Genomic DNA, 14,339 nt, shown 5'->3' with positions numbered 1-14,339 from the left:
TGGGAATGGAACGTATTATCGCAGAGTATCTTAGATAATTATCTCTCAGGGCCGACCGTAATCATGCTGATAGGCATTTGAACGTGACTCGTGCATGCTTAATCTTCCTACAATCTAACGGGGAATTGTGGACTTCATTCTGTAAACGTGTGGAGGGTGGTATCTACGCAAAGTGATGGTATATAGACAAGGGAAAAGATGCACAGCAGAGGAAGTAGAAAGGGAAAGACAGCAACTTCGCCTTGAACACCCATGCAAATGGCTCGTCTTGCGACAGCCGGATTTTCGTCTTTTTGATCGTCAATTACCTGCCCTCCAAAAGCGATAATGTGCAGTGCCCTACCAATGAGAGCCAGGCTCTTGAGCGGTCTCGAGCCGTCGAAACGAAGTCGGCGTTCATGCCTCGTACGCAGCAGCAACGCCAGGCGCCGGGCCCTCAAGGTCGACACGTTCGACGCTGTGCCTGATGTCGTGGCTCTCGCGGACAAGGTTACCAAAGTACTTGCGAGCGACTTCAGACTCCTCCTTGAATTTGGTCGTCTTCTCCCTCTTGACCTGCAGTTCCTCGACGCTGCGCTGGAGGCCGACGCGAAGTTCATCTGCCGGAAGCTTGAGCGCTTTGCGCACCTCTGAGCTGATACGAGAAGCATTGGCATGCGTGTAGTCGAGCAATTCGAGCTGTGCCGAGAGCTTGGTGCTGAGGCGACGCGGAAGGGACTTCGGAATAGATTGCAAGGCGTACGCAATGCCAAGTCCGACTGCAAGATGTTAGAAAATGTAAACTTTGAATGATTCGCTGCTGAAAAGAGCTTACCAGCCAGGATGAGACCAGGAACAGCCATCTTGCGAAGGCCGTTCGAACCCATGATCCTCATCGCACCCATTGCGCCATCGACCCAACTCATTCCGCCAACCACTCTGCTGCCTACGACACCAGCAACAGTCACAGCCATACTCGTGCCAGCGAACTTCTCCTGACGCTCCCACAAATTGGTCAAATCAAAGAAGTCCCATACGTCGACATCAAAGTCGACCTGCCTCGCAAGAGCGTCCCGTCTCTTACGGAACATCTTCTCGGGATGGAATGTGAGGTGAGACCAATCATCGCCTAGGTGCAAGATTCCCAAGCTGGATATTCTCCTGAAGCCAATGGTCGTCTGTTCCCTAGCGTAATCTTCGCAGCTGAAGACGCTCTCGGAGATCTCCTGTATCATGGCAGCCTTGATCTCCTCTGCATAGTCGAACGCGCTAAATAAGCCAGGGTATTCCAGCCCAAGGTCATGTTCAGCGACACGGGTAATAGTTGTCGTCACCGTGTCCCGGGTGTATTCGTAGACATCGGCGGCGGTTTCTTCGATGGTGTGATCTGCATCTTGACTGGCCTCAATCCGAGATTTCTTAGACTGCTCGTATGCTGGCTCCAGCTCCTTCAGTTCGTTGGTGACACGATCCAACTCAGCCTGCGCCATATCCCGGTTGACTGTTGCAAGATTGTTGAGATCTCCGAGAAGGTTCATGAGGTACGTTTTCGCCGGCGCCAACTTAGAGCGTGCCCTTTTTTCCAATACGAAACGCCTCAGGGCGGCCTCCAGTTCCTCGAAGTCCTGAATCTTTTCCTTCTCCTTTCCTTTGCCCTTGGGGTCGCCTTTGTCGTCATCGTCAGGATCTCCTCCAGGGCCGCCATCACCAGAGCCCGAGCCAGATCCACCAGTCATCTCTAGAGGAGCTACAGGAATGGCCTTGCTGGTGACGAAATGCACAAGCTCAGAAGACTCCTTGAAAGTGGCCGGGCTCATCTTAGCAACCTGCTTCAGAATCTGGTCCTGGCAACGCTTCTTGTCCCGGATATTGTCAAAGCCGTTCACAACCATAAACATGTACGCCTTCTCCCTGGCTGCATTGAAGATAAACTCCTTTGCAGATAGCGTAAAGTGATTGGCTGCAGAGACGACGAAGACGACGACATCGATCTCTTCCTGGCGGGCAAAGACTGCAGTGGTCTTCAAGGAATCGGCATTGAGACCAGGGGCGTCGATAAGGGCAATGTCCACCACTCCGTTGTTCAGAAGCGACTCGTCGACTGAGCGGATGTCCTTGACGTAGATCTTGCAAGAGGCGTAACGGTCGTTCTCCAACACAATATCCTCGAGCTGTGGAATAGTGTAGACGTCATAAGTCGCCTCATTGTCACGGTTGTAGACGGATCCAATCGGAATTGCGTGCACCTCTTCGATGCCGCCGTTTTCTCTCGAATCCAAGACCTCGCAGAAGATGCTCGTGCAGGGCTGCTGATCTTCGGGCAGGATCTTCCTACGCAGCAAAGCATTGCAGAATGTGGACTTGCCAGCGTTAAGATCACCAGTGACCAGGACCTTACTGGAAGTGTCCTCGATGCGCTCCCGGAGAGAGAACAGGTGACGAATGCTCTTGTTGATCTGGCCGTCAAGCAACTGGGCAATGGCTCCTTTCTCCAGGGAATGGACTAATTCGGTTTGCGACAAAGCACCCATCTTGAGATCAATCTTCAGGACGGAAAAGTCCTGGGCCAACTGTGGCGTGACCAGGCGCGGCTCCTGGACAGGTCTCTGCGTTGCCGCCGAACTTGCTTCGGCCGTCGTCGAGCTCTCTCCCAGCGACGTACCAGCGCGCCTAAGAGGCGTAGGCCGGTTCGGCGAGTCCTGCTCCACACCCCGGTGGTTGTCCCAGGTCGACTGAGTGTGTTGAATCCCAGGACGCGGTTCCGAGTGGCCATTAGCTGGGGTAGGAGCGTCTGAGCGCTGGACCTGGGGATAGTGCGCTGGCCATTGCATGTTCATCGACTGGAGCTTCTTCAATGTCTCTACGGTCCGGCCGATGGAGCGAGCTAGAGCCGACCTATTTTGGTTATAGAACAGCTGATGGATATGGCTGGCAAGGGTGCGCCGCTCGTGCTCGGACGCAGAATTGGATTCGCCGGGCAATACAGGAGTGTGACTGGGGGTCGGACGGTCCTCAGTAATGCCGGGATGCCACCCAGAACGCGCGCTGGTGCCGTCGGCAATGCTACCGCCGTAGCCGGAATCATCATCGAGCATGGCGGCGAGGCGACTGGCACTCTCTGAGACTGAGCCGGTGCCGACAGTCATGTACGAAGGGCGGCGTGACGTGGAGGGCGAAAGGTAGGATTCGGGGTGGCGGCCGCGCGGGTTGCCGGAAGGCGACGCATAGCCGCTGCCGGAGGGGTTGCTGGGATCCATCACGAGCTTAGGGATAGTGTTCGGTCGTGGTTGTGCATGTCGCGAAGCGTGGGAGCGCTGCGCGTTGAGGAGGAAGAGTTGTGGTGTGGTAACGAGAGTCAAAGTTCGACCAGAAATGCGACCGCGCCAAGCTCCGTCGCTCGGACCACCAGCGCGGGCGGATGTCATCACCTGCAGCTCCCACCTCTCCTCCCCCACCCTGCCGCCTGCACAAGTGCTGCATCCCGCGAAAGACGTTTCCAAAAAAAGCTTCCGCCCACGACGCTCTGCAAACCGTTGCAACCGTATCGCCGCCATGAATGTTTGTCGCCCTCCGTCCGCGCCATTTGCCCGCGCTATCGGCGTCGTCCAGGCACTGACCGCGCCATGTAGATCGTGGAATGGGCCTTTGGCAAGCGCATGACGCCGCAGGAGCGGCTGCGCAAACACCAACGGGCCCTCGAGAAGACGCAGCGTGAGCTCGACCGTGAGCGCGTCAAGCTGGAAAACCAAGAGAAGAAGCTGGTGGCAGACATCAAAAAGAGCGCCAAGAATGGTCAAATGGGCCCTCTGCGCATCCAGGCAAAGGACTTAGTGAGGACAAGGAGGTACAGACTGCTTCAGGCTATGAGAGAGGACTGGTATTTACTGACACGGCCTCCCTAGGTATATCCAGAAGTTCTACCAAATGCGCACTCAACTACAGGCGATATCACTGCGGATACAAGTACGTTCAGCAGCGCTATGCTCGTCGCACCAGATACTTATCCATATTGCAGACGGTCCGCAGCAACGAGCAAATGATGCAGTCTATGAAGGGCGCAACGGTTCTGCTGGGCAGCATGAACAGGCAGATGAACCTCCCTGCACTTCAGAGAATAGCGATGGAATTCGAGAAGGAGAACGACATCATGGACCAGAGGCAAGAGATGATGGACGATGCCATCGACGATGTCACCGGGCTGGAGGATGAGGAGGAGGGCGAAGAGGTCGTGCAACAGGTCTTGGACGAGATTGGTGTGGACCTAGGACAAGCGGTATGTCTCTTCGAAGGATGTTGTTTTGCAGCTGCTAACACCGCATTCAGCTTGGCGAGACGCCGACGGGCCTACAGAAATCGGGCGTCGCTGAAGGCAAGGTAGCACAGGCTGTCGGCGGAGGTGACCCAGATGACGACGATCTGCAAGCACGACTCGACAGCCTGCGACGATGATTTGGAACAGAGCAGCGCGCGCCGGCAGTCATCTGTCGGGCGCAGACGCCGCAGGCTCGGGGGCATGCGTGTAACCTACGCGTCTCGGACCGGGCGAATTTTTAATCCCCGTCGGGATGCCGGATGAGCAGCAAGTGATCAGGCGTTCGGGCGCAGACATGGCCACCCCGGACGAGCCCCTTCGAGGAAGGCGACATTTCTACAAGCGACCGCATTAGGTCTCAGAAGCCGAAGTCTCATACCCTTTTTGTTGTTTATGGTGTGTGGGTCGTCTAGGATGCAGACAGGGCGCGCAGGCGTGGGGACGGTTTTGCGTAGAGGGCGTTCCAGCACATTTGCAGCCAGAAATAGTAGACATAATTGCGCAACGCGAACTGCCGCGTATCAGAAGAGCGCCAGGCGTGCGCTGTGCGTGTGGGGCTGTCCGACCACGGCAGGCCGGGCACAAACGCCGTGACGGGCTGCAGCAACGGCGTCGGTCGTGTGCTCGCGCAGCACTCGCTGGAGTGGCTGCACGCGCCCGGGTCTGGCTGCGCGCTGGCTTGAGACTGTGTCTGGGGCATGTAGTCTTTATGAGGCGAGAATGCACGCGAACAGCGACAGCGCTTTGATTGTGCCTCGCTACGTCATGCAGAGCAACTCCGGCGCTGCCGCTCTCTAGTTTAGGTACGGGGTCGCTCTCTCGAGAGCGCGTCGCGCCCAGCTCCACCGGTCCGCAAGGTCCTGCTCCAGACACCTAGCAGCATCTACGCAAGCCCGCAAGGACGTCGCGCGGCGTCATTGATCCGCCCCCGCTCGTCCACCTCCTCCTGCCGCCCGCCGCGACCTTTGCTGCGCCCGCAAGCACTGCCTGCGCGCCCTGCCTCCTGTGCGCATCGTCTGCTTAAATCAGCCCCGCCGCGGATCAGTGGGTACTCCATCTGGAAGCCTTGTGCACAGCGTCCCCAGCCTCTCGGTTGCCGCAGCCTCAAGCCTGCGCTCACCTCTCGCACATCGCACTCACCTCACCACCGACAACCGATTCCTGTGCGGCAGCTGCCAGTGCCGCCCCCGCTGCGACGTACCCGTGGTCCCGCGCTTGAGACACCGCCCCCCCCTTCACCACCAGTCCCACGCCCAAGCGCCACTGTCCCGCGACCCCTCGATACCCGCTCGTCTCCGCGCCGTCCAGCACCAGCACACAGCCTGCTCCGACCGACGCGCTCAGTCGTGTGCGCTCACAGCATCCAATCTGGCAGGCGGCAAGCGGAGGAGCTTTTCCAGCCAGGGAGGCCTGTTGAACAGGATGTTCGGCAGCTCTTCCGCGCCTGGAAAGGACATCAAGGAAGACGAGGCGGCTGTCGATGCCAATGCCCCCAATGATGCGCGTAAGGCGCCCCCCATCGACATCCCCAGCGATGCCAACACCGCCGGCGAGAAACGCACCAGCACTGCGGGCAGCCCTTCCAACGGCAAGCCGAGCGAGGATGCCGGCCAGAACATTGAGAAAAAGCGACGGAGCAGCGGTGTCTCACGCGCGAGGGACATGCTCAACAGCGCGAAGCAATCGCTGCATCTGCAGAGCTCGTCGCCCACCTCGTCCAATATCGAAAAAGCCGCGCAAACCCCAATCCAGAAGCTGAGCAAGACTGATCCGGCGCTGGGCGTGCCTCAAGGGTCGCAGAACAACTCCGCTGGCGACTCGCTACCCGGCCCGCACTCGACTTTCCGCGTGGGTGTCACGGAGGACAAGAACAAGAAATGCCGGAGAACCATGGAAGACACCCATGCATACCTCTACAACTTCCTGAGCACGCCGCAGCCTTCGCTCGATCACTCGAAGCGCAAGGGCTCTAGCTCCACGCAGGATTCCAAGCCAAGCCTGTCTGACATCTCAGAACAGCCGGTGCTGGAAACGGACAATGGCTATTTCGCCATCTTCGACGGTCACGCGGGCACTTTCGCAGCGGACTGGTGTGGAAAGAAGCTGCATTTGCTTCTCGAAGACGCTATTCGGAGGCAGCCCAACACGCCGATCCCCGAGCTGCTGGATCAGACCTTCACTAGCGTCGATCAGCAATTGGAAAAACTGCCCCTGAAGAACAGCGGCTGCACGGCTGTCATTGCCGTGTTGAGGTGGGAGGACAGGGTACCGAATTCCAATTCGGCCACCGGCTCGACGTCAATCGCACCGCTGGCCGCCGCTGCATCTTCTCGGGCCACGCAAGAAGGAAATGCGGATGTCACCGCTGCCGCGGATCCTTCTGGAGCGAACCCAGATGCGAACCCTGCCGTTCCAGCTCCGATTGAGCCCGGTGACCCTTCTGCCACCGAGGCCAAGCTCAGAGAATACGCTACCCGCCAGCGTGTGCTGTACACGGCCAACGTTGGCGATGCTCGCATCGTCCTGTGTCGTAAAGGAAGGGCGCTCCGCCTGTCATACGATCACAAAGGCAGTGACGAGAACGAAGGCAGACGCATCGCAAACGCCGGAGGACTGATTCTGAATAACCGCGTGAATGGCGTCTTGGCCGTCACCCGCGCCCTCGGCGATGCGTACATGAAGGACCTGGTAACCGGACATCCTTACACAACAGAGACTGTCATTCAGCCCGACCAGGATGAGTTTATTATCCTGGCTTGCGATGGTGTAAGTAAACTTTCTTCCTCTGCTGAGAAATACATGTCAGCTGACAAATCATGAAGCTCTGGGATGTTTGCTCTGACCAAGAAGCGGTGGATCTGGTCCGCAACGTCAAAGACCCGCAAGCAGCATCCAAGACGCTCGTCGACCACGCTCTCTCGAGGTTTTCGACCGACAACCTCTCCTGCATGATTGTTCGCTTCGACAATGAGGCTTTGCTAGCAAGACAAAACGACTCGTCGATTGGCGTGGATGGAGACGCTCTCCACAAGAAAGGAGGCGTGAGCGAGACGGAATCGATTGTTGGGCAGGTAAAGAAGAATCTTGGCGATGTCAGCGAGACAGACTTAGAGCGAGTCAGCGGCGAGATGATCTTGGAGGAAGAAGAGGCAGATGCGGGCCCTGAACTCAACCCAGAGGCGCTGAAGGCAGCGAGGAAGGACAACAAGAAGGACAAGGAACAGGAATAATCGTTTCGGCATTGTGCTCGGCAAAGTCGGGTTCGAGATGTGCCGTGGCACGAGCCTCAAGTAACATGCTTCCGAGGATAGGACTTTGCTTTGCATGGGTTGTGGACAGTGAGCGTTCGAGGCAGAGGGCCTGGCTTGCTTGCATGAAGCCTGCTGGCGTTCACATGTGACGCGATTGCAGATGTATCACGTAGCTGCTACATTCGCTTTTCATCTTTCCTTTCTTTCTTGCAGATTAGGACACAGCGGCAGTCTAGTTCGAAATGTGCTTTTTCAAGTCAGATGCTGGCGCGCGTGGGACCCATGGGTGAAGCGGCCGCAGAGCCCTGGTTAAGCTCGCAACACGCGCATGAACGTTCCACACCATTGGGTGCTTGGCTTTTACAACTGACGGATGCTTGGCCCAGCAACATCAAGCGATTGGGTGCCAGTGCGCTCGCAATAAACGGAGCGCAGTCGCATGCACGTGATTGCAGAGTGATTGCGGAGGATACCCCCCCGTCGCAGATCGTTGCCAACCCCACAACTGGTGGGCCCGCGACCTCACCACCGTAACTTTCTATCGTGACCTTCCCTTTCGCTCCGCCACCCCGCGACCTTTGCCTGCAGCTCCAACCCCTCCTTCGTGCACCTCTCCATGTGGCTGAGTCCCCGCAGTCGCCGCCATGTCCGCCGGAGCAGAGGCTGCGGAATCCGCGAGGGCGTCTTCGCCCAGCGCTGCCACTGAGCAGCTCCCCCCGGCTCCCAACGGCCCCGCCTTTGTCACTCCCGCCTCATACCTGCGCCCTCCGCCTGCGTCACGCCCTTCGCCAGCTTCCAATGTGCTCACCCCCATCGACAAGGAGCAGCTTGCGGCTCTGGTAAGTCAGGCAGCGACACCCGGCTGCGTTGCGGCGCAGGCGGTGAAGCCAGGGAACAAAGCTAACTCTGGACCTTGAACTCTCCTCCAGCGCGCGATTCGGGCCTTCCTCAAAGTTCGAACGAGTTATGATGTCCTCCCTCTTAGTTTTCGTCTGATCATCTTCGACACTTCTTTGCTCGTTAAGAAGAGCCTGAACATCCTGATCCAAAATGGTGCGCTACATGCACCCTCAGACACGGTGGACAGGATGCTGATAGTTTCTTCCAGGAATCGTGTCTGCCCCACTGTGGGATTCCAAAACCTCTACCTTCGCCGGCCTGCTCACGACGTCCGACTACATCAATGTCATCCAATACTACTGGCACAATCCTGACGCGCTGGCACAGATAGACCAGTTCCGACTGAACAACCTGCGTGGTAGGTTGATGTGTGAACGTGCGGACTATACTATACGGGAACTAATACAGTGATAGACATTGAAAAGGCACTCGGGGTTACTCCCATCGAGACCGTGTCGATTCACCCGGAAAAACCGCTCTACGAGGCATGCCGTCGGATGCTGGAGTCTCGAGCGAGGAGGATCCCCCTCGTCGACATTGACGACGAGACGCAGCGCCACATGGTCGTCAGCGTCGTGACCCAGTATCGCATCCTGAAGTTCATTGCGGTCAACGTCAAGGAAACGGAGAACCTGAAGAAACCCCTGAAGGAAATCAACGTGGGGTCGTACGAAAATTTGGCAACTGCTTCCATGGATACCCCTGTCATGGACGTCATTCATATGTTGGTTCGGAAGAGCATCTCAAGCGTTCCAATTCTAGATAGAGAAGGTAAGCAGCACACGGATGCATGCCCTCTCATGAGCAAAACTGATCGGTATAGGCGTCGTTATCAACGTTTTCGAGGCAGTTGATGTCATTACGCTCATCAAGGGCGGTGTGTATGACGACCTGAACCTCACCGTCGGCGAGGCGCTGCTCAAGCGCAACGATGTAAGCTCGGTCTCTTCACATATAGCATCGTGGTTGCTGACAAGTCCAGGACTTTGCCGGGATTTACACATGCTCCATGTTCGATCGTCTGGACACCATCTTCGACACGATCCGCAAGTCTCGTGTCCATCGCCTGGTGGTTATTGACGAGAATAATCGCCTGAAGGGCGTGCTGACTTTGAGCGACATTCTGGAATATGTGCTCCTGGAGGGCGAAGGGGACGAGGCCCCCGCGTAAAATCCATAAGACGAGCACCGTCAACTCAGGCCCAAGCTCCCCTGCCTTAATACGTACAGCAAAATTTGCAGGCGGGGCGGGCAGCGTTTGTTTTCGGGGTAATTGTTTTCAAGAGGATATGATTAGGTGTAATGCGATACGGGCAAGGAGGAGATGCATATAACTGGGTTGGCTAGAGGCGTTTGCTGAGCATGTACTTCGGAACGGTCTCCTGCTTTTACAACGGAGTTACAAGGAATCGGGCTTTGCAACGACCAAAGGATTCTTGCCTGCCGATGCTGCAGGTGGTGTAAGCCTTTCGGTACGTTTTTATTCGCCTCCAAACTTTGATGCGACATGCCAAACTTGGACACCGGGTCAACGAAGCACTATGGAGGACAAGCAGCGTCTCAAGCCTGGCTGCATCTCGTATTTGAGGAGTTTTTGGGCCAACGAAAAGCGCACGATCTGTACGCCACGAAGGAACATCCTTCTCGTCCGCTTATGAAGTCGCCATCGCATGGGCTAACGGGTGTCCGCGGTGCCGCGCACGACGCCAGCTGTTTGACCGTTGTCCTACTCAGGCAGGTAGTTCTCCCGAGCCGTGAGGATCCGCCAGCCGATGAGATGGTTGTTCAGCCCGCGATTGGCCAAGGCAACCGTCTGCTGCATCCCTGCGCGAAGGAATGCTGTCTGTATGACGTTTTGTCGCACTGAATGGTCAGAAGACGGGTCGTAAGCTTTTGGCTTCTGCAAGGCGAGCATCGATGTTCTAAATTGGCCCGCTGTCTCGAGGTTGTGGCCCAGCGAAAAGCGACGGGCGAATTCGCTTGACAGGAGGACTACAAGTGGCCAAGTCTCGACATAATCTACCATGCCTGCAGCGCATTTGCGGTGTGGCACAGGCGGAATGGTGTCAGTCGTACGTACCACGCGACCGGGTAAATAAAAGTGAAAAATAAGCAAAGCTGACGCGCAGGTTGTGTGTGAGTGGGTGGACAAGAGGAAGGCTTCTGGAAGGCCGAAATCAAGAATTGGCTAAGCCCAGCTAAGCCTAAGAGCCAAATGCTTTTACCACAGGCAGGCAGTTGCACCGACGCTACCCCCAGCCTTCGCGGAGGCTCGTTCGAGACCACCCCCGAGTCAGTCGCCTAACCCATCGCCATATTCCGCCTCCGCCCCCAGGCCCTGGGCGCTGGGGCCTCTTCGCAAGTTTCCGTTGGCAGTTTTGTTCTGTCCGCCGCCCGGCGTGAGCACGCGGCCTATCAAGATAGCCCACGGGCAGTTATGTCGAATTTTCCCGCCTGAGGGTGGACATGGCGTGATGAGCGTGGGTAGCATCTGTGGCGAACATAATCTCCATCCCCTCACCAGCGAGTTCTAAGAAAACGCGTAGTGTAGACAAGTAGCACGACACCAGCCGCGCCGACCAGCAATGACCTGCAGCTCCGCCATCGAACTGCGGGGAAGAGTGACCAGGTGCCTCTCCGCCCCGCTGAAGGGTCTCGCACACGCGACCCCAGCTCGGTGGGTACGACATACGAACTAGAGCGTATCTGCCACTGCATCTCTTCGTCCTTCAGCCGCACCACACCACCATGCTTCCTTCAGGGCCAATCAAGCATCACACGGACCTCGCCTCGGCCGATGCCCACCTTTTCTCGCGTTGACACGGGCACGCCCGCGTGCAAAAGTGCCGAGAGAGGCGAATCTGTATCATTGGAACGCTAAAAGCTTAACGCAACGCTTGAACGCCTCCTCTATCGCGCCCACGTACACGACTACGCACGCGATATCGTTACGGTATACCATCGATACGCGGCGCTAATGGCGACAAAGACGAGATAGCAGCTTCTTGCGGCCCGTCTTGACTCTCATCATTACCCCTTCGTTCCCAATCAACGAGGGCGAGTAAGTCGATACGGGGTACGGCAAGGGTTCAAGCATTCAAGCCCACGTCGGACATGGTGGCCACTTGGATCACTGATCCGCGAGGGGTCGTCGCGGGAACAGTCTTGCTCTCTTGCAGGCGGAAGCACGCCAACGGAGTCCCCGCGACAGACTAGCCGTCTAAGGGAGGAGAGAGGTGCAAAGAGGCGCAGGGCTAGGTCTAACCGCGGCGCGGGGGTTGGGCACAAGGGCACCTTGTCGTTCCAGATCCAGGCTGCCGCTGCCGCTTGAATATGCGATTCGCGATTGGGCCTCCCGTGGCGTGCGGTACCTACCGTGCGGGAGGCCTGCATCTGGGCGCTACGGCTTGTGTTGCTTGCGTGATAACGTTCCGGCTGGATGGGATGCTGCTGGCTCCCTTGTACATTCGCTGGGGTATAAGACGGCCGGTGTCACTGTCGTTTCTGTGTTTCTCTCATTAAACTTGTATATCAAGTCTTCACCACGAGCGCTCCGCCGCCACCAACCGGGGCCTCAAGCTACCTGGACAGGGCTCGCCCTTCTTCCCCCTCTTGTTTGTCTTTTGTCCTCCAACGATCCAGCTAAGAGAGGTTCCCTTCCTTTCCTGCAATGGCTGAGAAGGACTTGTACGCCGTCGGCGTCGGCGAGAGTGAATCGCACACCCACGAGGCCCGTGACATCAAGGATGTCGTCGACGCGAAGGGTGTGGCAGTCGGCGAGGCTGCTGACATCTACGGCGATGTTCAGACCGCTGAGGAATACGGATATGTCCACAGAGGGTCAGTAGTCAAGTGCTTTCAGTGCACATCACTTCTCCATTCCAGTCTTCATCACCATCCCTCGGTTCAGCTTCATCAAGATGCCACTCAGTCTTGCTAACAGCTTTCCAGTCTGAAGTCTCGTCACATTCAGTTCATCGCCCTCGGTGGTACCATCGGTACTGGTCTCTTCCTCGGTATTGGCAAGGCTTTCGCTACGTCCGGTCCCCTTTCGGTCCTGCTTGGCTACTCGTTCACCGGTCTCGCTGTCTTCGGTATGATGAACTGTCTGGGTGAAATGACCACTTGGCTGCCCCTGCCCGGTGCGATCCCGCAATACTGCGCGCGCTACGTCGACCCGGCCCTCGGATTTGCCGTCGGATGGAACAGCTGGTATCAGGCCGCTATCACACTATGCGCTGAAATCTCCGCGGCTGCCGTGGTTATTGGGTATTGGAATGATGAGATCAGTCAGGGTGCGTGGATCACCATCATCATCGTGTTGGTGATCTGTCTCAACATCTTCGCCGTCGCCATCTACGGAGAAGCAGAGTTCATATTCGCATCGATCAAGATCATCACGATTGTCGGCCTCATCATCATGGCTCTGTGCCTGGATCTTGGTGGTGGCAACAAGCAGGGCCGTCTTGGATTCCGCTACTGGAAGGATCCTGGTGCGATGAAGGAGTACATCGGCACTGGCGACACCGGTCGCTTCCTTGGTCTCTTCGCCACCCTGGTCAACGCTGCCTTCTCGTACGGAGGTGTGGAGATGGTTGCCGTCGCTGCGGGTGAGGCCGACGACCCACGCCGCAACATCCCCAAGGCCGTTCGCCGTGTCTTCTGGCGTATCCTCTTCTTCTACGTCCTCGGCTCGCTCGCCATCGGCGTCCTTGTGCCCTCCGACGACGAGCACCTCCTTTCGGACGGACCCGGCGCCGCACGCTCGCCGTGGGTCATCGCCATCAACCGCGCGGGCGTGCCGGTGCTGCCGCACATCATCAACGCCGTGATCCTGACGTCTGCGTCGTCGTCGGCCAACGCCTTCCTGTTCACGGGCTCGCGCTACCTGTTCGGCATCGCGCAGAACCACCAGGCGCCCAAGTTCCTGCTCAAGTGCTCGCGCACGGGCGTGCCGTACTACTGCGTGGCCATCACGGCGGCTGTGTCGCTCCTGACGTACATGTCGCTGTCGTCGGGCGCCAACGAGGTCTTCTCGTGGATGATGAACTTGACGACCGTCGCCCAGCTCTTCACCTGGTGCAGCATCCTCATCGCCTACATCCGCTTCCGCCACGCCCTCGACGCCCAGGGTATCTCCCACGACCAGCTGCCCTTCCGCTCCCGCGGCCAGCCCTACGTCGCCTACGCCACCCTCGCCTACTTCGCCATCATCATCCTGTTCAACGGCTTCGCCGTCTTCACCAAGGGCAACTGGAGTATCGACGACTTCATCACCGCCTACATCGGCATCCCAATTTACTTTGGCTTGTATCTGTTCTGGAAGGTTTTCAAGCGCGAGCCCTTCGTCAAGGCGGCCGAGGCCGACCTTTGGAGCGGCAAGGCGGCCCTGGATGCCCAGATTTGGCCCGAACGCCTGCCGAGGAATGTCTGGGAGAAGATTTGGTTCTGGATTGCGTAAAATCAGTCGAGAGAGTTTGATGCCTGCTTGGAAGGGAGGCGAACGGGTCGGTGGTGGTAGTGGCCTCTTTTGTTATTCTTTTGTGATATCCTGACGCGCTCGCAGTGGGGAGGAAGAGATGGGAATGAGGAATGATATGTAGTCATGAACTCCTATGGTCATTAAATTAACGATCCTTTATGATCATTTAATTACTTCTTTTCGCTTGTGCTTTTCGCTGCTGCTCTCGCGCTGGAGTTGCTCAGATGCTGACTTTTCGCTTGCGAACCCCCTCTCTTAATTTTTTTGATGCTTACAATCTCCCGTGATAATCTTTCTGTCCCTTTTCCTTTTCCTATTTCTTCGATTTTTCGTACCATCGAGTGTAACCGTTGTCGCTTCGTGATCGATTTTCGGAAAAGGACCTCAACGAAGTGGTAATTATCCGCTCTGACGC

General features: G+C 57.1%; 5 protein-coding genes across 5 annotated transcripts; 4 read left to right on the top strand and 1 right to left on the bottom strand.

Moving 5' to 3' along the window:
• Window positions 1-396: 396 nt before the first annotated feature.
• On the bottom strand, window positions 397-3,236 carry LTHEOB_1088 (Transmembrane GTPAse fzo1; the record flags this gene model as incomplete). Its single annotated transcript, XM_035507573.1, has 2 exons — window positions 397-758; window positions 815-3,236. The coding sequence occupies 2 exons, from the start codon at window positions 3,234-3,236 to the stop codon at window positions 397-399; spliced, it is 2,784 nt and encodes a 927-aa protein (XP_035367435.1).
• Window positions 3,237-3,531: 295 nt separating this feature from the next.
• On the top strand, window positions 3,532-4,428 carry LTHEOB_1087 (Snf7 family protein; the record flags this gene model as incomplete). Its single annotated transcript, XM_035507562.1, has 5 exons — window positions 3,532-3,537; window positions 3,609-3,823; window positions 3,882-3,942; window positions 3,995-4,252; window positions 4,303-4,428. 5 exons carry the CDS (start codon window positions 3,532-3,534, stop codon window positions 4,426-4,428), a joined length of 666 nt encoding a protein of 221 aa, XP_035367434.1.
• A 1,285-nt stretch (window positions 4,429-5,713) lies between these two features.
• On the top strand, window positions 5,714-7,521 carry LTHEOB_1086 (Protein phosphatase; the record flags this gene model as incomplete). Its single annotated transcript, XM_035507551.1, has 2 exons — window positions 5,714-7,057; window positions 7,114-7,521. The coding sequence occupies 2 exons, from the start codon at window positions 5,714-5,716 to the stop codon at window positions 7,519-7,521; spliced, it is 1,752 nt and encodes a 583-aa protein (XP_035367433.1).
• A 665-nt stretch (window positions 7,522-8,186) lies between these two features.
• LTHEOB_1085 (Cystathionine beta-synthase core) lies at window positions 8,187-9,613 on the top strand (the record flags this gene model as incomplete). Its single annotated transcript, XM_035507540.1, has 6 exons — window positions 8,187-8,381; window positions 8,472-8,595; window positions 8,651-8,800; window positions 8,857-9,213; window positions 9,266-9,375; window positions 9,425-9,613. The coding sequence occupies 6 exons, from the start codon at window positions 8,187-8,189 to the stop codon at window positions 9,611-9,613; spliced, it is 1,125 nt and encodes a 374-aa protein (XP_035367432.1).
• A 2,499-nt stretch (window positions 9,614-12,112) lies between these two features.
• On the top strand, window positions 12,113-13,903 carry LTHEOB_1084 (Amino-acid permease inda1; the record flags this gene model as incomplete). The annotated part of the gene is made up of 2 exons (XM_035507529.1): window positions 12,113-12,282; window positions 12,394-13,903. 2 exons carry the CDS (start codon window positions 12,113-12,115, stop codon window positions 13,901-13,903), a joined length of 1,680 nt encoding a protein of 559 aa, XP_035367431.1.
• Window positions 13,904-14,339: the final 436 nt, after the last annotated feature.

The sequence above is a fragment of the Lasiodiplodia theobromae genome (genome assembly GCF_012971845.1).
Source record: "Lasiodiplodia theobromae strain AM2As chromosome Unknown scaffold_3, whole genome shotgun sequence".
Taxonomy (NCBI): Eukaryota; Fungi; Ascomycota; class Dothideomycetes; order Botryosphaeriales; family Botryosphaeriaceae; genus Lasiodiplodia; species Lasiodiplodia theobromae.
The sequence above is the reverse complement of the archived record's forward strand: the minus strand, read 5'-3'. Positions and strand labels throughout refer to the sequence as shown.